General features: G+C 39.2%; 1 protein-coding gene across 1 annotated transcript in view; it reads left to right on the forward strand.

The window, feature by feature from the left end:
* The window catches only part of Itga1 (integrin subunit alpha 1), a 146,274-nt gene that overhangs the window by 71,361 nt on the left and 50,186 nt on the right, over positions 1–24,727 (forward strand). Inside the window, exons 7-9 of the mRNA XM_057789503.1 lie at positions 11,454–11,602; positions 16,228–16,378; positions 21,600–21,765. Coding sequence (XP_057645486.1) covers positions 11,454–11,602; positions 16,228–16,378; positions 21,600–21,765 — 466 coding nt within the window. The remainder of the gene's footprint in view (positions 1–11,453; positions 11,603–16,227; positions 16,379–21,599; positions 21,766–24,727) is intronic.

Here is a 24,727-nt window from a genome sequence, read left to right on the forward strand (position 1 = left end):
TGAGGAGGTTATGGTTGTGTATGTGCCCATAAGCCCCAAACCCAGGAGATGGAGACAGGGGAGTCATTGTGACTTGAGGCCAACCTGGGCTACACAGGAAGTTCCAGACAAATCTGTGCTACACAGTGAGACATTGTCTGAAAATATTAATTTAATTTACAAAAATAAAAATAGAGAAACTTACCATAATTCTGAATTTACACAGCACATTTTGCTTATACCATGCATGGTGAAGCCTAACCACAGTGGCTCATTTATTTATTAGGAATAACTGGTGAATGTTTGCTTCGTGGCAGCTCAGTGTGAGGGCTTTGTTATTGTGGGGAAAAAAAGAGGCGTGACTACTGCTTCAGTGGGACTTCTGAGGAATGTTCCTTTACACACACCTTGTGGAATTTCTGCCTAAAATACCAGAGGTGCTTGCACTACACCCCAGACTTCCAGAATCAGAATTTGTTTTTTTTTTTTTTTTTTTTTTTTTTTTTTTTTTTTTTTTGGTTTTTCGAGACAGGGTTTCTCTGTGGTTTTGGAGCCTGTCCTGGCACTAGCTCTTGTAGACCAGGCTGGTCTCGAACTCACAGAGATCCGCCTGCCTCTGCCTCCCAAGTGCTGGGATTAAAGGCGTGCGCCAGAATCAGAATTTGTAAGGCTGTAGTGAGAACATTGAAGTTGAATCTTATAGGATTCTTAAATATCTCAAAACTTTGGAAACCCTAGTTTAATGCTCTATGCTCATATTGCTGTCCATATTAGCCTCTTTCTCTAGATTACAGTCAACTCAAGAGCACAGCGTGATTCAGCTACCCCACATTAGTTCACCACTCAGCTGAAACAATGAACTTTAGTGAATAGTTGAGAAATACATGTTTGCTCTGCTTTTCTCAGATGGTAAATATTTGATGAGATATTTTTTGCAGTTGGCATTTTTAATTTTCTTCTCAGCATATTAATTTAAATTTGGTTGTTTATACTGTCTTCGTGTTCTGGTTTAAGATATATCAATGACTAGTTTCATAAATACTTCTCTAAAGTAAAAGCATTTAGAAGGACACATTAAGGCAATTACATCTGCTAAACATTTAATAAGACATTCAGTATGACATTTTAAATCTTAAAAATTTGATCGCCTTTCAATGGATTCAGAAAAATCATTCATTTATATAAAACTTAGAAAAATATTTCCTCTCCAAAGATAGGAACTGAAAAGTATGCTAATATCTCATGTGGTCTCAAGCAAATCTTTTCAAATATGGAAAATTTGTTTTGATAACCATTTATTTTCGGACTGGTTACAAATGCAATTTAAAGAAATTTGATTCATGGGTTGCTTTGCTTTTATTGTGATGAAACCATTCAATTCTTACTGACTTGCAGAATTAGCTCCTAGAACTTCCCTTCCCTTTTCTCACCTTATACCTCCATTCATGAGAGGAACAAAATATAAAAGAGTTTGTGTGAGAGAGTTTCCAGAAGCTGGAAATCCGTGCAACTAAGAGCAAGCAACTGATAACTCTCAGGCATCTGATATTTATCAAGTGTATAACTGTATTGGGGATGGAATTAAGGGGCTGGGGTGATGGCCCAATAGGTAAAGTTTCTGTGAAGTTTCTCTGTCCAGATTCACAGTGATCTTGACACATGTTCCACTTAGCTTGACGGTAGTTGTGATGTGTTTATAGAAATGGAATACACAATGGGCTAATCCCCAAGGTACCTGTGACACCAATAATTGTGTTTAGTTATTGCCAGTTGAGTCAAAGCAGAGATGGCTGTATTGGGATCTGCCTTTCTTCCATGAATTTATTTAAGTGTGTGTGTTTCCTGTGGATCAATGAGGGTCATGTACTAAGATCCAGCATGAGGTCATGTTAGATACTCTCTAAGAAACTTCTGGAAGTGAGTAAAAACACCTGCTGAGAAAAGCAGGAGTCTTCTATCATCACTAGGAACAGAGGTCATGAGATGCAGGTAGCTCAGGGTGAAGGTAAAAGTGAGACATCTCAGCAAAGGGACCCACAAAAAGCAATAAACAGCTACGAGACCCCAGCTCATTCTAGAACAGTATCAATCAGTTGAGAATTTGTCTTCCCAACTCTGTATCTGGAAAGGTCAGAAATAATGATCCACAGCCGAAATGAAACAAGGGGAAAGGCCAGTAAAGGAAAGCACGCCACGCCTCTTCCTTAACTGCTGACCTCTGACCTCCATCAGTACAAGGAAGAGAAAGGTTGACCCTCGAGAGAACTTGGGTTTTTTGTCTTAACTTTGTTTTAAGCAAGATAGAGCCAAGTAAAATAGTTGCTACTTGATTTGTTTCCCCTTTGAACCTACAAATACAGTGATTTCATGCAAAATTAAAGTGTAGTTTTTTTTTAAAAAAAAAAATTAGACATCTTAAGACAAAGAATTAAAAAAGGCCTGGAACATCTCTTTGTTCATCCAGGGATAACAAAAGCACTTCACTTCAAAAGGAAGGTTGCAGGCAGGCTGTGAGGTTTTGTTTTTTGTCGTGACTACAATTACATTTAATTCTATGAAGAGATTAGTGATGCCTTGTTTTTGCAGTTACAGATTCATCATTTAGTAATTCCAAACAATAAAGAATCTCAAGCTATAAAACTTTCTTCAAAAATCACACTTATTCCAAAAATTCAAAGAGAAATGAGGAAAAGAAAGGAGGGAAGGGAGAATACAAACAAAAATCTTATGTGAATATCATCATATGGCAATTTGTAGACATTAGGTAAATGCATCAAAATGATGGAGATATCACTTTAATTAGGTACTCAAAATTCCCTCCATGCTTCCGTGTGGCCACATTAAATTTTGCCAACCAATTTTTTTACCTAAGGCAGAGTAAAGGCCATAAAATTGCCTTTTCAAAAAACCCACCCATAAAAACAAACCTGAAACACTTGGAGCTTGCCCATAAAAGATATGATGGTATAAACATTATGGAGGTCTTATTGATCCTCAATACCTAAGCATAACATTGTTTTGAATAATAAATGGGAAGGATGTAAATATGTCAAAAACAAGTGCATTACCCTAAATAAAACCAGTAAATTGTGAGGCTTGATATAAAAGTGAAATATACTAATGGAACAATGTCTAGATTGTTCCCATCAGGAGTGCAACGTGGCACTAAACTAAGCAAAATGAAAGAGAGAGATTAATTAAATTTTAGGAATATTATTTATCTTTCTTTTTACGGCCCATTTTATGGCCATTTTCCTAGAAGCCTTAAATGTGGCACCTGATTCATTGGTTTTATGTCCAAAATGAAGCCCGAGTAAGTCCTCCAGCCAGTGCCTTGCCAATCAGTAGAATCTCTGCAAGTGGTATACAGTAGGAGATGACCCTTCACCCCGGCTTGTCTTTTGGTCTCCATTTTCCCCATCCCTTTTCAACATGTACTTGAATAATCATCCAAAGTAAAAGTCTACTTCATTTGCCCTTTAAATAATGTACAGGCTCCCCAGGACACATAAAGACAACTGACAACCTGACCACAGTCATCTTTAGTGCGTCTTGCCTCCCCTAGTGATGCCTGCCTCACTTACTCTTTGGACTCTCCTTGGTCCTTCTCTGCCCTGCTTCTAGTGTGTGCGACTCTTCACATTTCCTCCCTCTGGAACACCTTCTGCCATCCCAGCCTTGTATACTAGGTGGACTTCTTAAGTATCTTCCAATGTCTTCTGTCTAATTCCCTGGAATGACTCCACCCTCAGGTTCCCCTTTCCTGTTTCCATGGTACTCGCATGCCCTCAACCATTGTTCTCGTTCCTTCGTAGCATTTCAACTTGTTTTATGGCTATGTGTCTCCTGGCTGTCTGAGAATTCTTTGATGAAAGGATTGTGCCTTTGTTCTTTGATTTCTTGGATGCAGGATAGATTTTATATATAATCAGACCACTCATTTTTTTTAATGGAATCCTGGCAGTTTCTCCCATAGTAAAACAAACAAACAAACAAAAACATTATAGTGACTGCTTTCTTCTACTCTGCTTCATGAAGTCAGACGGAACTCTGGGCTAGAGGGACTAGGAGAAACTCCGGCGGGCTTCCAGTGTTTCACTCTTGCTTAGCGGGTGCCACTCATCTTGTCCCATTTGTCCCTACTGACTTTGCCTCCTGACCACAAATATAGTGCTTGCTGTCACCACTCTGGTCTGGAGTTTTCTGCCAGGATTGACTTCATTACAACCTCTTTCATCAAGCAAGACACGAGTTGAAGTTGCCCCTTCACTGAAAGCTCCATCTTTATCAGTCAACTAAATGAGGCTAAGAGCGCATATCCTTAGAAATGGGCATGTATCTTTGAGCCAGTCATATTTATGGCCCTGTTCAGAGTGACAAAATCTTAATCCTGGCTTCAGCTAACAGTTCCAGAAAGGTTTGTGCTGACAGCTAACTCCAATTGTAGCCCTGTCTTAATCATGCAAAAACCATGTGGCGGGGCCGGGCATTGTTGGTATCATTTGATAAAAAAAGAAAGCTCCTATTGGTCAGATAACAAACCCCCAATTCCTGTAATATTAAGCAGGTATGCACTGCACTGAAGCATGGAAAATCTGACAGCTTTTCACTCTCATTCCTTCCCTGAAGAAACTACAGTTTTGATATTGGCTGTTGAATGATAATGTGTAACATCCTTTACACTAAGCTCTGAAATGTAGGCGCTAGTGTTGCAAGTGTCTCAACAACAGAAGGGGATAGCACACTTCTGAGTGCGGGAATGGTTCCTTTAACCTCGTTGACTTCAGGCTGGAGAGACAATTCAGCAGTTAAGAGCAGGTGTTGTTCTTCCAGGGGATGGACATAGGTTTAATTCCCAGTGTTTGCAGTGGTTCACAACCACCCCTTACCCTAGTTCCAGGGGATCTGATAACTGTGTCCTCCACAGACACTGTGTGCACATGTACACACCCACAAATAGACCCACACATACATATGGTTTTTTTAAAAAAGGAAAATACTTATAAAGTACATTGACATGACATACCTAATAACCACTTTTGAATGTTTTTCTTTCCTCAGTTTTCTTGTTATCTTGGAAACACATTAGAATTTTATATGGGACTTTGTCATGGGACAGAATAAACAGAATCACCCTTATATCTATTGTAATAATAATAATAATAATGTCTATGGGACATGACAGGATAATCAGAATCACCCTTCTATCTATTGCTTTAATGATACCTTTTAATATGCTTTACATTCACTTGTCTCTTTCACTCTTGCTGCAAAAGAAATTAAACCATTTGAAAAACTCTATGATTCTAAGTCAGCAGGTATTTTTAAAGTATCTAGCTGATCAAATATTATATTAGATGTCATGATCACTAAAGAAAAGACTCCAAAATTATGTTTCTGCTCTAAAGTCAACAAGCAGAAACAACCACCAACTTAGCAACAATGACAAACCTGTTTGTATAGCTACATATCTAATGCTACTTCACAAACACAATAGGGATGAGAATGCTGATCTTTGAAGGGAGATATCTGCTAGTATTATATGGCAAAGATTTCCAAACTGTTTTATAGTGTACTGGCTATGTTACTCATTAAATTATTCCATTCAGTAAAATTAAAATACATCATGTCTTTCTTCCAATCTGTGAGTTTGAGGAGCACAACTGAGGACAGAATTAACAGTCTCCTCTTCTCTCCTCCATTCTCCTTCCCTCCCCTCTTCTCTCTCTCTCTCTCTCTCTCTCTCTCTCTCTCTCTCTCTCTCTCTCTCTCTCTCTGTGTGTATTTCTTGTAGTCAAGGGCTTGTTCAAACAAGCCTTTCTTTCTTGTACAATTTAAATTTTTGTGCAAATAAGAGAGAAGCAAGAGCGGCAAGGTTCTGCTGTAAAGACACATATTTAACGTTTACTCTGTGTTTTCAAGATTTTTTTTGACCATGGATTTTTTTTTTTTTTTTGGATTTTCGAGACAAGGTTTCTTCATAGCTTTTTGGTTCCTGTTCTGGAACTAGCTCTTGTAGACCAGGCTGGCCTCGAATTCACAGAGATCTGCCTGCCTCTGCCCCCGAGTGCTAGGATTAAAGGCGTGTGTCACCACCGCCCGGCGGATTTTTTTTTTTCAATCTTACCTATTAACATAGATTAGGATGGTAGAATTTCCTGGGAGAAAATGTAAAGGGATATTAATTTTGAGGGATCTACAAATGAAGTTGTAATGCAGATATTTTAATGGAAGATTACAAATGTCACATGGAAGAAACATTCATGGCCAATGGTGGGTCTGTTTTATGTAGAAAACTTAGCTGACTCTTGGGTCTCTGGCTTTAGACTGTTTTGTTGTCATTATGTTTTATTTGCTTGTTTTTTTTTTCTCAGATTTTTCTTGTCATGTGTTTGTCTGTTTCTGGGGACAGGGGTTAATGTAGGGCAGTCTGGCCTGGAACTCACTTTGTATCTGAGAATGACCTTGAACTACCTCTTGACTGTTGAGATTACAGGTCTGTGCTGCTGTCAAGCTTTGGTCTTAGGCTGTCATTCCATCTTTATGTCTTTTGTTCTACTAATCAAGAGGGTCAAACACAGCTCCTCAGTGTTAACCATGACCCTTCCAATGGTCTCTGAATGAGACTGTCCCTTGTGACTGTTTATAAACTCTCTGTAGAACCAGAGTCCAGTATTACTGCATTCATCTGCTATCCTGTATACACACCATTCTCTTGACCTCCTCCATAAAGAATGTCCAGATTGATCTCACCTGTTTTTTTCAGCTGTCATCCTTGCTTACTCCTCCCCACCTCCTTAACAAAAATACCTAGAACATTCCCATGTGAATCGTGTGGCAAAATTCCCTACTTAAATTCTACTCTTGAGTTTCTGTACATTCTAATAGTTTGACACCTTCAGGTAAAGTATAATCACTGATCGTTTTTCCTTCCTTCAAGTGCCCAGTGAAGACCCACAGTAGGCTTCATTCTGCCTAGTTTCTAAGGCAATATGCATCCAGCCTTGGCCATCAATCAACACTGAATGGCACCACCCCCCAGTCTCTGAGTTTCTCCGACCTCCCCGTCTGATTTCCCACACTCTTTGTCTGGCTGTTACTGCTTCTTTGCTATCTCAGTTTTCCACTTGCGTCTCTGCACTATGACAGTCATCTATTAGGAATGTATGCGGGTCATCTGTGAGCAAAACAAAGTGGCAGGAAGGGATAAAGGCACACGAGAAGCTGTGACATAGTCCACGCTCTTTACCCCACCAGTCCCTAGGAACTTCAGTGCACTTGTAAAGATAAGACATACACACAGCACAACTGAGAAGAAGGTAGTGTAGACAGGCTTGCCCTGAGTTCTCAGAAGGGGAAGGTCAATGGTGCTATGATGGGCTATGTTGACAGCGAGGGGAGAAATGTTCTGCAAGAAAGGTAGAGTTGAATCTTACAGAATGAATGGAACGATGGAACTTCAGGGAGAGAGAGTCTTTCTGCCTTTTCCTTTTCTATCTTTTTTTCTTCTTTCTTCCTTCCTTCCTTTCTTTCTTCTTTTTTCAATTTTCAAAATTAGTTCCTCTGTGTAACCTTAGCTGTCTTGACTCACTCTGTAGACCAGGATATCCTTGAACCCACAGTTCTGCCTGTTTCTGCCACCTGAGTACTGGGATAAAGGGTGGCTACCTGGCTTTGACTTTTTTTTTTTTTTTTTTTTTTTTTTTTTTTAGAAACTTGGCATTTCAATGAATGATATTGTATTTTCTCTCTCTTTTTTTTTTTCTAAAAAAAAAGGAGAGTAAAAATACTATCTGAAACACTTTTTTCCAAGTCCCTGATGTCAGCAGTGGGGAATAATTGAGGGTTCTGAATGGGGATTTAATGCAATGGCTGCATTGTTTCAGTTCATAGCCCAGTGTTATATAGCAGGGCATTGAGAGCAGGCACAGCGAGCACAACCACTGCTGTGATTGAGGTTCAAGGCTGTGTTGTCTGCTCTGGACTTAGGTAGGAATAGAGGAGAGCACAGACAATGCCTGAGGTTCCCGAGAGCAGATGATGGGAAGAGGTTACAAGGTGTGCATCACTAAGGAAGCACATCCTATAGAAATTAAGCAAGCATCCAGGGAGGTCAAGCAGAGTAGTGAGCGAATAGGCCCAGTGTAATTTCAAGTCGAGTACAGGCCTCAGGCCCACCTGAAAGGGACAAGAGACATGTAGCTTGAGTCCAGGTACCACACGGCCGCTCTCTGCACTCAGGTCCTGCCTGAGAGAGGGTGATGGGCTGGGAGAAAGAAACATTCCTTGAGTTCCTGTTCTATAAACTTTCAAAGCAACACAGGCGAGGGCTCCTAAGAGTCAGGTGAAAACAGTCTTGGGTGGGGTAGTTAGACGTCAGACACAGAGAAAAGGTGAGGGAATTGACTGTCGTGAGCTCACCCGTAGTTTACAAAGAATAAGCTTGCCGAAGTGAGGCGTGTGTTAAGAGATAGGTAGGTAGGTAGACAGACAGACAGACAGACAGACAGACAGACAGACAGACAGATAGATAGATAGATGATTACTGTAGATAGATGAATAGATAGATGGATGATAGATATACGATAGATAGATAGATGATAGATAGATGATAGATAGAAGATAGATAGATAGATAGATAGATAGATAGATAGATAGATAGATAGATAGATAGATAGATAATTACTGTAGATAGATGGGTAGATAGCATAGACAGATGGATGATAAATAGATATATGATAGATAGATAGACAGATTTGATAGATAATAGATGATCAGAATAAAATATAAAACACTTGTCTCTGACTGTAGAGTGTAATCTACTGCTGTGACTAAACATCACAACCAAGGCAACTTAGAGAAGGAAGCAGTTATTTGGTTTATGGCTCTAGGGGACTAAGCCCAAGCATGACAGCAAGCAGCAGGTGTGGCAACTGGAGCAGAAGTTGAACCACAGATGTGAAGCACAGAAATGTGTGAGTCATCCATCAACTCTCAAAGCCCACCCCAGGGATAATGTCTCCAGCAAGGCCACAGCTCCCAAATCTCCCCCAAACAGTGCCTCCAACTGAGGACTAAGTAGTCAAGCATCTTAGTCCACAAGAGACATTTTCACCAAAAAAAATCCCGAAGATTTTGAATTTTTGTACGTAGGGTGAAGATAATTGGTTTAGACGGTCCAAGCTTCAGAGCTGATTCTTTGAGCCACATGAGGCATGGAGTGAAAACAGAGCCCCAATACTTCCCTGGCGTCAGCAGCCTTGAATAACCAGTTGCTATGACTTCTGTCCCTTTTGTGCGAGTTCTTCTCAAGCCAGTTGAGATAAATACTTTTCTCCTGTGAGCATTAACAGCTCTTAACAAAAATATGATTGAAATCAACCAATGGGAATAAAGTATATCCATTAGTGTAGCAAGTTGTGTGACTGTTAGGTGGGGCTCAAATGCAAGGCCCCGTTTGAGATTCATAGATATAACTTTTGTGGGAGGCCAGTCTACAAGCGGAGTGAATTTCATGTAGAAACAGTCAGCACTGTAGAATCACACACGAAGATAGCTGGATTTAGCTAGAGTTGGAAGTTAGCCAGGTGCTTGGTGAAGGAGAAAAGAGGTTAAATGAGCTAGATTTTTGCAAGTAGATGATTACAGTCATTGTACCTTGAAATCTAGTCTTAAATATTAGGTTACTAAAGGTATCGGCAGTCAAGAGGTTCTGATATGGTCAAGTGACTGATAGCTTAGGTGGAATAGACGAATGATGTGATGTCAATGGCCGGAGAGGAGAACACTCAGAATTGAGACCCTTGCCCTTGCAGGTGATAGAATCCAAGACAGGAAGTCCTTGAGCACAGATGTCATCCATGAGTCAGAAGGAAAGAGTCTCAAAGCTCTGGAGGTCAAAGGCATGAGAGACAAGGGATATTCAATACTGTTAAAATAATGGCAGGAGGGGGAGTAAAAATTCAAGTTTTCAGATTCCTGTTTAATTAACTAAAAACATTAAAATAAAAATGACACAAGTTCTGTGAGATGTCTTGAATTCATGAACAATTGATTTCCATAGAAGTCTTTAAGAAGCTTGGTACTTAGGATTAGGTATAATGAATATCTTAGTAACAAAAGTTTTCATACAGTATAGATTTCATTTAAATCTATATTGCACCTTTATAATGGCAAACATCAAAATATTTATGGGCTTATCTTTCTGAGGTCAATATTCATCAGGATTGATAATATAAATCTGTATTGCCATTACGGACAATAAGTTTAAGTCTAAAAGAAGATGGAGTGGGGGGAGGAGAAGAGGAGTGGGGATAGGGAAAGGGGAGTGGGGGAAGGGGGCAATATTTGGGAGGAGGGGGGGGGAAATGGGAAACGGGGACAGGTGGAAATTTTAATTAAAAAAGAATAAAAATAATAAAAAAAACAAAACAAAAAAAAAACCAAAAAAAAATAAAAATAAATAAAACTATTTAAATACAGTTAAGGAAATTACCTGAATTGGAGTCATGGGTTTGTCCTCATTTGTATTTTGTGTAACTAGTTAGCTACATCCTACCCTTTATTCTCATAAGGAAGAAAAATCCAATTGAACAACACATAGTCTTGGAATGTATGGTAAAGAAATGGGGTGAAAAATGCATTCATGGAGGACAAGGTTATCCCATACATAAACTATTCAGAGTTCATGTTCACACGATTTATAATGTATGCCTCATCTCACAGTTTTAGATTCTCCAGTTCCTTCATTTTATCCTTATGACCAACTAAATAAGAGATAATTAACAGATTCTATTTCTTTGTTTAAAATATTGTCAGTTTATTTGTTTGCCTATTTACTCTAGTGTAGCGTGAGTGTCTTTTTTTGATTACTAGACGTTAGCAGCTCATGTTAAAGAAGGGGAACAAAGAAGGGGCACAGTTTTGACCATTTCGGAGACTAGACTCCTTTCTACCCCTTTATTGTAAAGCTCGAGTTTGGTTTTGTTTGTTTGTTTGTTTGCCTTTCCTTTCCTGCTGAAGATTGAACCCACGGCTTCATGCAAGTCCTTTACCAACCACTGAGTTATATCCCCAGCCAGAAAATTAGTTTTTAAGACTCTGTTTCCATTAAAAAAGATTCTGTTTTTGTTTCCTCATTTACTAAACATGACAATTTGCTACTATAATATGAAACAGTTATGTAAGAATATAAGACAAAAGAATTAAAAATAGCAGAGTATGCTCTGGAGGCCTACTGGAATCATTCTGTAAAAATTTTGATTAGATAGAAAATACAGCACTTTTATTGTTCTTCTTTGGACTGTTCATAGTCACAAAGCATCCATGATTACTGTGATCAAGGTAGAAGACTTTAGGTAGTGATCAATTCTGACACTCAGCTGATAAGCTCAAAGGTCCTATATGTTTAAACTCAGGAAAAATGAACAGGATATTTGCTGGACACATGACTCAACCGTGGCTTGGTATTTCAGGTTGGAATTGTGCAGTATGGAGAAAACGTAACCCATGAGTTCAACCTCAATAAGTATTCATCGACAGAAGAGGTACTTGTTGCAGCAAACAAAATAGGTCGGAGAGGTGGTCTTCAAACGATGACAGCCCTTGGGATTGACACAGCCAGGTATGGATTAGAAATCTTGATGATGACATTTTATGGGCATAGCTTCTGACATTCCTAGGAGACAAAATCTCACAGGAAAGTTCCTGGTCCTTTGGCTTGTCTTGCTGTTCCCTCTTCTGCAATGTTCCCTGAGCCTTAGTACAGGAGTTGTCTTCTAGATGTCTTCATTGGTCAGCCCTGAAAACATCCATACCAGTAACATTATACATACTGAGCAAGTTATATTTAGTAATACATTTAGGAATATATATATATATATATATACATATATATATACATGATAATGTATGTGCATGTAACAACAATTAGTGAAAACAGAGGTCATGAATTTGAAAGAGAGCAAGGAAGGGGTTATATGAGAGGGCTTGGATGGAGGAAAGGAATAGAGAAACGATGATGTTATAATCTCAAAAAGAAAACAGAAAGTGAAAATAAGAAAGTGCAAAAGAACATGCAGTACCATTGCTAGCTATTTTTTCTTTTTGAATGTAACTCGGTGTTTGCCTGGACAATATTCAATGCCACATTTTTTCAAATTTTATTAAAAAGATTTGCTATTAGGCCATCAAATTCTATGGCAATATACTCTCATGGCCCTCCTTATCATTTTCTTTCATTTCAAGGATCTAACTGATGGTGAATCAATCAAAAACTTAATAGTTGATTGCATCATGTTGTCAACTGATGCTTAATTTTAATTCTTGTGTGGGGGTTCCGCTTTGTCTTTGTGGTCAGTTGGCCATCAGTCGGCAAAGACAAAGGGACAGAAGTGATGACAAAGATCCTTGCATGGCATGTGGACATGACGGAGACAGTTCTCTGGAAGAGACTTCAGTGAATTAGGTCATCTTCATTCCAGAATACAGGAAATATATAAGATTGGGGAGCCTGGAGACAAACCCTAATTTGCATTAAGAGGCATTCTCCTATCATAAGGCTTTGTATGTGGCAGCAGGTTCTATAGCAGAGTTCCTAGTACAAGTCTAAGTTGCCATATGTACAGCAGGGGAGGCTTCTAGCAGGAATCTCTGCAAAGGGTCACCCTAGAGATGAATCAGGCATCCAGCCTAGGGACAGCTTTCAAACAACGTCAGTCTTCCAGGCCCAGGGACACTCTCCATATAAGGGCAGGTAGAGAGCAGGAAGTTTCCCTGGTGGTGACGGAGTTCCATGTCATCGAGCTTTGGAAAAAAATGCCAGGTCATGATAGACTGTAACTTCTGACCAGACAGCAAGGCCTGACGACATTCTTGTAGCCATTTGATTTTTATTTTTAACTTCTAGGCACATAAATGATTGTATTAAAAATATAGCCTATGTCTACTCAACTTATATATTCTACTATGTTCTTGTGTCTCTAGCTCTTGATAAAGGATTTTAGTAATTTTCATATAACTAGTGTGTGTGTGTGTGTGTATGTGTGTGTGTGTGTGAGGAAATAAGGCAATTACAAAGTCAAGAGACTAGTGAAAATGAAGTAGTTTTACTGTACTATTCTGCAGAATGGAAATGCTGGCGTGACCTGGCCAGTATGGTGATTTGGACCAAGCTACTCATTTTTTAAAACTTCTACCACTCCCACAAAATTTCTATTCTCTTTTCCTATTGACTGGAACTGTACCCCTCTCAAACCCCACATCTAATTGGCCTAGGGCACAAAGCTTTGTACAATAAACAATATGGGGTTTGAGTTTACCCCCACTCCAGTTTTCTGATCCTGAGATCAATCATGTATCTGACCATCTGTAACTTATCTCAAACTTGGAGTCGTGAGACAAGTAGATACCAGACAATACTGGGGGAGAGACAGGCCCAGCCCTTCAGCAACTCTGATGAATGCACCCCAGTTACAACTCAAGTACACCTCTTTTTGAAAAGAGACCATAAGAATCTGTTACACCGGTGCAATCTCTGTGTGTGTGCATGTGCACACATGAGCGCACATGAGCACACTTGTGCCTGTGCAAGTGAGGTCAGAGGTCAACTTCAGGAGTCATACTTTACAGGCTATTGAACTTTTGTGAGACAGGACCTTTTCCATGGTGTACAACGCAGCAAGGAGACAAGGTTGACTGGCCAGGGAGCCGCAGGGATCTTGCCTCTGCTCTTTAGTGTTGGGATTGATAAGTGCTTGCCACTAAACAGTCTAGCTTTCTTATTACATGGGTTCTGAAGACCGAACTTGGTCCTCGTGTTTAAAAGGTCAGAACTTTAGTGACTGGGCTATTGACCCAGTCCTCATAGAAGAATTTTTAATAAGCCAAATTAATTGTTGCCTTATCAAAAATAATCTCATCACAGCCATTTTAAAAATTGAGATGTCTCGCCGGGCGGTGGTGGCACACGCCTTTAATCCCAGCACTTGGGAGGCAGAGGCAGGTGGATCTCTGTGAGTTCGAGACCAGCCTGGTCCTACAGAGCTAGTTCCAGGACAGGCTCCAAAACCACAGAGAAACCCTGTCTCGAAAAACAAAAAAAAAAATAAAAAATAAAAAAAATAAAAAAATAAAAATAAAAATTGAGATGTCTCCATCATCTGTGGTGCCTTCCGTGCCCCCTGCTCATCACTCTGTGATTAAATTCTGTTTTATAAGAACCTTCAAACTTTTCTCTTTTACAGATGCAGAGCACTGTATTTCCTGTATTTTCTCCAGTCTCATTCAGTTCTTAGTTCTGGCTCCTCCTTCTGTCCTTCTTATCAAGCCTAGCAAACTCCTAAGCAAAACCTAGTCCACGAGAAGCTTCCTACGTGTTCTGATTCATCTTAAGAATAATTCTGTTAAGTAGTTTCCACCTCTGGACTCTTAGCTGATTTTGCAAAGGGAATTTACTATGATCACACTCTACCTGCCTGTGAGAGCCGATTCCCTAAGGAAGCTAACGGCATTCATAAATGCCACAAAAGCACATGGTTCCAATTTTATGGGAACACACACATGCGTGCACACACACACACACACACAACCATCCACAAACAACTGTGGTAACTGTGCATTTATCTCCTTATAACCATGTGTATCAGCACACACAAGGAGTGCACATGTGTAGGTATTCTGAAAGTACCCTCAGTAGCTGACTGAACGTGAACGCAAGTTCAAAGACGTCAAAGCTTGCTTTGAAAGCTCTGAGCCCGTAAAGAGTTGTGCATTTTCCAAAGGCAAAAGCTTAAGAATGAATATTTATCTTTGTAACTAATGGAAGAATCATCGTAGCTGCTTTCCACTCCTGTATAAATGCTACTTGAAATACCATGGCCTTATATGGGGTTGCCCACACTTTTCTCATGGTCTATCTGCAGACAATCTATTCAGTTTGGAGTTACACAAAGAGACTGTAATGATAGTGCAGCGCTTTTCTTCTCACACATTAATTTTGCATGCGTAAGCACAGTTTTGATTGTGTTTTATGCCTTTTAAGGGAAGCCCGTTACAAAAAATGTTTTAAATGTTTTGGCATCTGTTATCTTCATTTTCAGTGAATTCATTCACTGCAGTTCATAATCATTGTGGATCCCTCCTTCTTTTTCATCCCTGTAACTAGGTTTAAATTATTTAATTACTCATAAATCCTGAATTCTCCTATCTCAAAGTAAGTGGCTTTCCTGAGATACTTAAAATTTTAAAGGCCAGTGGGGAGGAAGCTGCTGCTTCCTTCTCAGAAAGGACGTCAGATGTTGGTGTTTTAGACATGCTACCTCCTTAAGGAACAGACTCAAGATGTAAAGGGTGGACTCGGCGGGTCTGTGACTAGCTGCTCTCCTGTTATATAAATGGCTCTGGTTTCAGAGCATCCAGAATTTCCCTAAGAAATGACTTCTAACCATCTCCTTCTACCAATCTTCACTAAGTTCAGTTAGGACCTTGATCTTCCAGAGAATCAGAAGTTCTGGGCAATCCACAAAGGAATTAGAATTGCAAAATGGACTAAATCTCATAGAATATTCATGTCTAAACTTCTTAAAACTTAGCCTTTGATATCTGTCTTGACCTTTGTTTAAGCATTTAAAGAAATCAGAAAATCTGTGTCGTAAGTGCATGCTAAAGAAAAGTTATTCATGCAGTTCTTTGAGATGGGGACCATTGCAGTGGGTTGTTGCAGTTGAGTGATGTTTGGCTCAGCTTTTAATATAAGGACAAGTAAGGATTTAATGTGGGACTGAGTCGGGGGTCTATTGATGGATACTCACTAGGAGAAATCATGTAAATTGTCCTATGCTGGCCTGACACAACCTGGCTCTTAGGTAAGCGAAGAAGAGGAAAACTTTGTTCCTTTTTCTGTGGTCTCCACCATCCAAGCTTCACTTTCTGACCATAGACACGAGTGTTCTTTCCCACACTGTCATCAGTCATGACATCCCTATAACGCAGCATCCAAAGAAGGTATGCACCTGTGCTTCATATGGGCATATGTGGCGAGTGGTAATACAGTGAGTCCCATCACGTGTGATTCTGTGGAACCATCCCAAATGGGGTCATGGTGTCGCTTGCCTCTGACAGCGGAGTCCACAGTCATCTCGGAGGGACGTGCCAGACTACGCAGAGCTGATGTATTTTTGTAGGGAATTTTATGTTGCCCGACTCTGAGCTGAGTTTGATCAGCTTCCCTTTGGTCTGTGTTCCCTTCAGGAAAGAGGCTTTCACTGAAGCTCGGGGTGCCAGGAGGGGTGTTAAAAAGGTCATGGTCATAGTGACTGATGGAGAATCACATGACAACTACCGGCTGAAGCAGGTCATCCAGGACTGCGAGGATGAGAACATTCAGCGATTTTCCATAGCTGTAAGTACCTCACCAGCAAAGAGTGTGTAAACTCTCAGTGTCTGTCATGAGACAGACATCATATACTGGGAAAGAAAGAATGCTTCTCAGTTAATAATTCTTCCTGAAGTTTGAGAAGCCAGAATCAAAAGATGCCTTCTATAAGCACCTACTAGCATTATATTTCCGAAGCCCCATTTATCTGTCTGCTTCTGCTGCCCAAGCTGTCCCATTTTCCAGGTGTGTGAAACAGAAGGGAACGGAAGGCTGGGTGTGGGGAAGGACAGAGGACACTGTGTTTCAGGGCCGGAAACACCTTTGTACAGTCTTTTTTTCCTGTATATCATCTCTGGGACAAGTGAACAAGTTCTAATACACTGAGCTTCAGCGTAATCTTTTCTCAAAAGATTATGTTATTTCTGTCAGTCTGTCTCTTTCAACACACGAAGAATCAGTGACGACAGTGGCCAGTGAGGCACACAATAAAAATTGTCTTTCTCTCTGATCCTTCCAAGGAATCCACCACAGCGAGCTAATAAGAACCTAGCGTTTAGAGATAAAAGGTTTCCTCTTTGCTCAGAAACCTTCAGGGAATCGCCCCAGGGACAACATCTGGCCCTTCCTTCCAGCTTCCACCTCATAGTCCCGCCCGCAGTCTAGGGGGAGGCTACTCTCTTCTCCGAAATCAATTGTTCTTTCATTCACTAAAATTGATTCAATTGATTTGTTTTTAACTCAGGAGAAAAGATTCCCAACCCCTGAACTCTTTACAAATGGTAATCAAATATTAGCTGCTTTAGTTTTCAACATCCAGTCAACGAATCTGCCTTTCTTTCAAAGGCATGGATGATGTAAGAAATGGAAGATGAGGTTTATGCACAGAAAAACGTTCCAGGATGTGATGCACGGCTCCCCGGGGCCAAGGATGTGATGCACAGCTTTCCAGGGCCAAGGCGCACATTTTATAAACAAGAAGGTTTGGTTATAAAGTGATAATATTTGGCTGAAACATTTCCTTATTTTATTTGAGGTATAAGATATAAAAAAACTCCACTAAACATCTAATTGTTTCTCTCATTCTCTGTTGTTATTTTTATAAATTTCCATTTGCTAATTATTCTCAATTTTTTTATTACCCCTTCTGCTGTGAAAATGTAACCATTTTGATTTCATGGTTGAGAATAGTTTCAAATGGTCACTCAGGAAAATATCTAAATAACGAGTGACATTAAGCCTATGGCCGGTCTCTTTTGTCAGTGTAGAAAGCCAGAGCTTGCTCACCGATTCCAGACATCTGAGTATCAGAGATGATCTCATTTTTTTTTTTGCTTCCCCCTGAGGACCAGTTGGCATTGTAAGTACTGTGGATGCATGCCACAAACAGTATCAGCTATCATCAGAATTAACAGTATTGGTGCAGAGGATGTAGTTCAGCCGTAGATTGTTTGTCTCCCTTATGGAAACACTTTATACTCAGTGTGCACGCACACACAACCAACAGTAGAAGTTTTACTGGGAAGACAAAGACAGCACACCACTTTAAGTGAACTCTGTGTTTTGTATCATGTCTGATTACATAGTTAGTTTTTCCTTGTCTTAAACAGTTTTACCTACTGGGAGTCCTATTTGTCTCTCTCATCTCAGCATCAAAGGAGATTTCAACATCCCATTCATCTTCACAGAGAACCATATATTCATGTGCTTTCTATTTCATCGGTGTGTTATTATCAAACTGCTCCTGAACTCTATATAAGTAAAAAAACAAAAAAAAGTCACTTAACCATAATTATTTGGTACTTTTCCTACTTTGTGTTTATTTTAAAAGGTAATTTGAGACCAAACTAGAAAACAAGACATTTGTATTACTTTTTCTCATTTAAGCAATAACACAGACAGACTTCAGGAATCTCATAGGATCTACTTATGCTGCACGTATTCACACGAATAAAAACCCTGTCCCAATTATTGTGTGGACTACTCTTCTATCTTAGTTATTGTCTGGACTGTCCCTCTGTCTCAGTCATTGTCTGGACTGTCCCTCTGTCTCAGTCACTGTCTGGACTGTTCCTTCTATTTTTTCTTTTCCCTACTCTTTGATCCTGAACAATACAGAAATGTGTTTTGACAGGAAACAGGTCCCCAAGAGGATTAAATATTGGTAATTTAAGTTCCATGTTTTAAAACTTCAAATATTTCCTCTTAAAATTTCATGTTTTGAGAAGCCATGAGTTGACTTTCAGTCTTTTATTTCTGTTAATGAAGAATATTAGACGGTCCATCAGGTCGTATTAGACAGTCAAATCCTACTCTTAGTTTGTCATGGTTGAGAAATGTGAACTACTTATTGTGCTCAAACATAAATGAGACATCAATAAGTATATTTATATTTTCAAATAAAAGACATGATGTTGCACATAAATACAGTACATATTTTACTTTGATACATCTGCTTTAAGGAGATTTCAGTTCTGACTACCAGAATTCAAATGTTAATGTTCAACATATTTGAGATGTATTTTTAAAATTAGGTGTATAATTTAACTTCTTGTTTGGTCATATAGAAAACATTTTATAAGCTACCAAACCCTTGGATAAAAGATCCCAATAGGTTTCTGTTATTGTTTTCATCTGTGACATAAGTTGGGTGGTTTAAGCCTGTATAGGAATCCCAGAAACTCCTGCATTTCAGAGTATATTCTCCAGCAGTGTACCTATCTGCTTTATTCTTGCTCTTTAAATCTGTCTTGTGGGTATTTTTCCTACTTAGTTAAATCTATTTATCTTCCTCCTGTCACAGTTACCCCTAAATGTCTGATAACATTCACTTTACAACTAGCAACTTCAACCACACATACCCTACAACTCAGCCATTATATTGGTTTTGTGTATATTTTGAATTTTATCAATTTTAAATAAAATGGGAGTTAATATGTTGAACCAATAATTAATCTAGGACATGCTCAGTAACAATCAAAGAGGAGCAAGGACGATTTATCATCCCAGGATGTCACAAGATCTATAGAATAAGTTAAGTAAATCAGTGGGGAACTCAGAGGAATCCACATAATTCAGAATTTGAATGAATCTAGAAGAAATACATAGGTTACCAAACTGAAGAAAAGAAAAAGTAGTCTCACCATGTTTAGCAGGAAATGCAGTGGTGTGGCTCTTTTTAGGAACTTGTAGATTGTCTCCTGCAACCAGATTCAGATCCAACTCCAAGAAAGGAATCTGGACAGCTTTTTCTTAAATGAGATATGGTCTTTGTTTAACATTCTGCAAGCATTGCTTCTCTGTCTGACATCTCTCTGCTGCCTTCTCTGCTGATTCTTCTCCTCCATCACACAGCTGGCCTGCAAGACAGTCCAAGGCTAACCACTTAGAGAGTTCGGCCCTGACTTTTCATCACACTATCTGGGAATTTAGGTTTTGTTTTCTGGAATAATTTGCGAAGTTCCAGCCTGAACCATTTTACCCCAAAATCTGGGTATCATAGAGTGAGTTTAAAAACAGAAGTCAAACAGAGCCTACGTGATATACAGGTTTCCTTGTTATCAGCACCAGGTTTCCTTAAACACATGATTCCCCAAAGGGGACTCCTTCTCAGATGTTCATGTGTCATTTATTATAAGGCATTTAATGTGGGAAAGAGCTAGATGGACTGGGTTGCTGGGGTCTTGAGAGTGAAGAGAAGCGAGTGGGCTTAATGTCCCACAGTGTGGAAATGTGACATTTCCTCAGTGATGGTCACTGGAGCTCCCCCAGGAAAGTGGTAAGCATATCACACAAAGCCTCCATGAGCCTGCTTATTGAACAGATACAATTGAAATTCTCATATTAATAATTAGTGTGATTAATCATCGGGGTGATTAAGTTGTTGGTCTCAACCTCCATTCATCATGTGAAACAAAAGTCTGTCATGGTCATACAAAGAACTATGTAAATAATAACTTGAGTTTTGTCTTACTTTTATGAGTATTTATCTATATACTTTAACCAAAATATCATTTTGTAGCCTATCATCTTAGACCTCATTTTATGCATCATTTACAGACATTTAAGTTGTTCTCAATTTGTGATAGTATAATAAAGGATACATGAATATTTAAAAGCAAGAACTAGTACCCTTCAAGTGCCACTTGTAATAAAATAAAAATTAAATATGTTTTATTACAAGAGTAACATTTTCATTATAAAAGAAAAAAGTCTTTAAATATATGTGGGCAAATCAAAGATGGAAATATACAATATTATAAGCAGATTTAAAAGATAATATATTATTTGAACCTTTTTCCTATTCCCACATAGCTATTCATTTTAAAATATAAATTTAGGTCATATCTTTGCATTGGGAATTTTTAGTTTAAGATTTATGTATTATCATAAACATGGATATCTTCACACGCAAACTAACCAGGTAAAATTGTACATACCTTAAAGAAGGAACACAATTAGTATGACTTCATGAAAATTTAAAACTTCTCATAGAAAAATGAAACAAGCATAAAAGGCTTCACACCAGAATATATAAGCTGAGCTTTCACAGGTTTCTAAGAAAAAAATGCATGCATGCACACATGTGTACGTATACACATGTATTATACATAAAATATATATGCACAAACATATAAAACACTTCCATAACACCCTTGTTTGTTGCTCTGCCAGAAGATGGTTATGTCAGTAGTTGTAATTGTATCACAGTTATATAGAAAGTTAACATGTCTTTTGAATGGTCAGATTTTAAAGCTATAGCTGTTACACAGAGACACTGGAGTGCAGAAGAAGAAAGATTATTTTCCTGCCTTACCCATGGTTTTAAGAATCAGTGTATATGGGTGGGGAGATGTTCAGTGGTTGATATCAGGTACTACTTTTGTAGAGGACTTGAGTCTGTTCCTCAACACTCATATTAGGCAGCTCACAAATGCCAGGAACTCCAGCACTAGGAAGACTTCATCCCTCAACCTCCAAGAGAACCTGTACTCAGGTACACACACATACACACCCACTGACACACGCACATGCACACACACAATGAAAAATAAGATAAATATTCACATAAGTCAATATGAGCAAAACCATGTACTCAGAAAGCCTCTCTTCCATAAAGATTCCCACGAGTACATAACATTATACCAGCATGAGATATCCTGAATGCTCTTGTTTACTGAATATATGTTTGAAATACTTTAACATATAAGAGTTAAAATATGTTCTTGCCATTTTTGTTGTGTCCTAGATCCTTGGCCACTATAACCGAGGGAACCTAAGCACTGAGAAATTTGTGGAGGAAATAAAATCTATCGCAAGCAAGCCTACTGAAAAGCACTTCTTCAATGTCTCAGATGAGTTGGCCCTGGTCACCATTGTCAAAGCTCTGGGAGAAAGGATATTTGCCTTGGAAGGTATGACTGTCTCTCCTGATCTTGAATGTCCCTTCTAAAATTCAATCTTAATGTAGTGAGTTTGGGGTATTCTTCTCAACACATTACTAATTCATTTTCACCATTTGCAGTAGCCATCAGTGAGCAAGTCTCTGTCATATGAATCTATCATGGAACTAATTTACAGACAACCGTGATGGCTAGACACAGTCTTTGTTAGACTGTGCTGATGCCTGGGAGAGCTGATGACCATAGGGGTCAGCAGAGGCATGTGCAAGCACCCAAATTCCCCAGCATGAGCACGCTTTATTCCTTTTCTGTGACACAAGTTTAGAACAGAGAGCCAGTGACTCAACTTTTGTCTTCCGACTGTCTTTCCTGCTAGGAGAGTGATCTGATAAAATCATTTCTATGTTCATTTCCTCTGTAATTTGTTCTATACACATTTTTAAAGATCTCCATGGAGTTTTGCCTCAAGTCCTTTGGTAGCAAAACTTCATTTGCTATGGTTGTCTATCCATGCCACCTCTTTAAAGATTTTTCTTTGACTTTTTCAGCAATGACTGTCTATTGAAGCTGTTGAACAATGCTAGTCCCTTCAGTGGGAGGTGTCCAGTAACAAACTGCTTTGGAGCTAATGTCCTCTGACTGGTAAAGTCTTCTTTAGATTTTTCAAGGTCTGGAAACTCAGAGTCAGAACTCAGGCTCCACAGAAACCACAGAGAATTCTTTTGCCCTTCTGGGGATGCCAGTTCCACTGACAGTCTCCAAGGGGGCACTAAGAAAGTGTCGCTTGTATAATTGTCAAAAGCTCTATCCTGTGATCCCTCACAGAACCTGTTAATAACAAACAAAGAGAATATGAGCATGAGGCATGACTTTAAAAAGGGTAGACAATTTCAAGTGACTATCCAGTAGACAAGAAAAATATGCGTGTGTGTGGTGTGTGTGTGTGTGTGTGTGCGTGTGTGCTGAGGGCTGAGGACTAAGCCCAGGCCCTTACATATGTTGGACAACTGCTCTACAACTTCCCTTATATCTCCAGTTCAAGAAAATGATTTAAAGCAACCGTTTGCAATATTTCTTGAGTAGCCCCTGGTAGCAAAAGTTTTGCTTCACAACTCAGGACACACATATTCACGCACATAAAAACAAAGCCAATCTCAGTAGGGCTCGCGATAGTGCTGTTATTTACAGTGCACTCTGCTGCCCTCACCTCTTCCTGCCCTCATAATGTCCTCTTTCAATGACGGTGAAATGGCTTTACTCACCTTGTTGCTTTCAATCTGAGTCGCAGTCAGTGCTCAGGAGCTTGTTTTACTCCTAGGATGAAAAGGCGTTCCAAGCAGAAGGATTTCTCTGGCTCCCTTTCTCTCCAATGCCTTTAGAGACAGAACCCTTGAGCCTTTACCAGTCTATACTCCTAGCCAATTTCTGAATGGCTCAGCTATTCTGTGTTCTAAGTCCAAGTCACTGTTACATGGCTTTGGTCTTTCAATAGCCATTGAGACAAGATTTTATTTATCAATAGGGGAGGCCATGCCTGCCTAGATTTAATATGGATGGTCTTCTAAATTACTGTGCACTTTTCTCTTTTAATAACACAGACCAAGAAAAAATCAGTAAAGGGCTTAAAGGGCTGGGTTTTTTGTTTGTTTGTTTTTGAGATAATAATATAACTACAACACCCCTCCCTTCCCTTCCTTCCTCAAAAGCCCCCTCATAACCCTCTTCACTCTCCTTCAAATTCATGGCCTTTTTTTTTTATTAATGTTATTACGTGTATATAGTATATGTGTACACATATGGACTTTTAATATAACCTGTATAATGCTACTTGTAAGAGTTATTTTTTAAGTTGCTATTACACTAGTCAGTTAAACATAGGAAGTGCCATTTCTAAATATTCTCTAGGTCAGCAGGCAAATATAACCTAGAGTTGGCTGAATGTGACCTACATTGTAAGGGATGTGGTTCATTTTGCCTGAAATGACATTTTAAGATTCGTTATAACCTAACCAAATCACAGTTGAAGTTCCTTGCTAGAATGTCCAAATGCTTCCAGAAATCTCTATATTTAAATATGAAATCATTTTATAAAACTCTCCAAAGAGTAGAATATCTTTCTACATCTTAAAGCAGGCTAAAGTCATGTGAGCTGTCTCTTTTGTTTCTGGGTCTGGTTTCTGTTTCTGTTTCTGTGTTCAAGGTGAAGTTTCACTGGCCCTGTTGCCTCTCTTGCTTCAGCTGCCTTGGTGCTGATGTCACACAGCGGGGCTTCCAGTGTATTCCCTCCCATTATTATTATAACGAGATCACAAAAGGCTTTCTCCCCTGTTGTTTAGGAAATCTTCATTTCCTGTCAATATGTATTTTAGATGGCAAATAGCAACAATTATGGAAGTCTGGTTTGCCAAGAGCAAGCCACCTTGTGAGTCAAGCATGTGCAGGAGTTGACTAAATAGATCAGGGAAAGGTGTGAATCTCCCTTTCTTATCAGCTTCAGGGAAAATGCTCACATTCCTAACCAGAAACTGGGCAAGGGTCAGAGCAGTTGGTTTACTCCCCATGAGCCTGCCAGGGACAGGCTGAAAGTGGGAAATTTGGCCAGTGGGATTATGGCCAGGCTATTGCCATGATACTAATGCAGCATGCAGAAGGCCAGGCAGCATCTTCCTCTGTTCTCAGCTGAAAACACAGTAGCAGAGGCTGGGGGATTCTGGTATCTACTAACACGTTCTTGCTATCAGTCTGGCCAAGTAAGCATGGAAGTAGCTTGAATCGTTTTGTATCAAAACCACATTTTAATTTAAGGTAAAAATGCATCTTGGTCATTTAAAGGGCAATCTGTGTGAAGGATTTAAATAATACATTCAGGTTCTTGATTGGTTGCCACATTTAATCTAGCCCTATAAAAATTCAATCACAGATGCATTTTTATAGCTTTATTCCACTAAATAAATAAACATGTTTGAGTTCACAA

This window comes from Chionomys nivalis, chromosome 15 (assembly GCF_950005125.1).
Source record: "Chionomys nivalis chromosome 15, mChiNiv1.1, whole genome shotgun sequence".
In the NCBI taxonomy this organism is placed as follows: Eukaryota; Metazoa; Chordata; class Mammalia; order Rodentia; family Cricetidae; genus Chionomys; species Chionomys nivalis.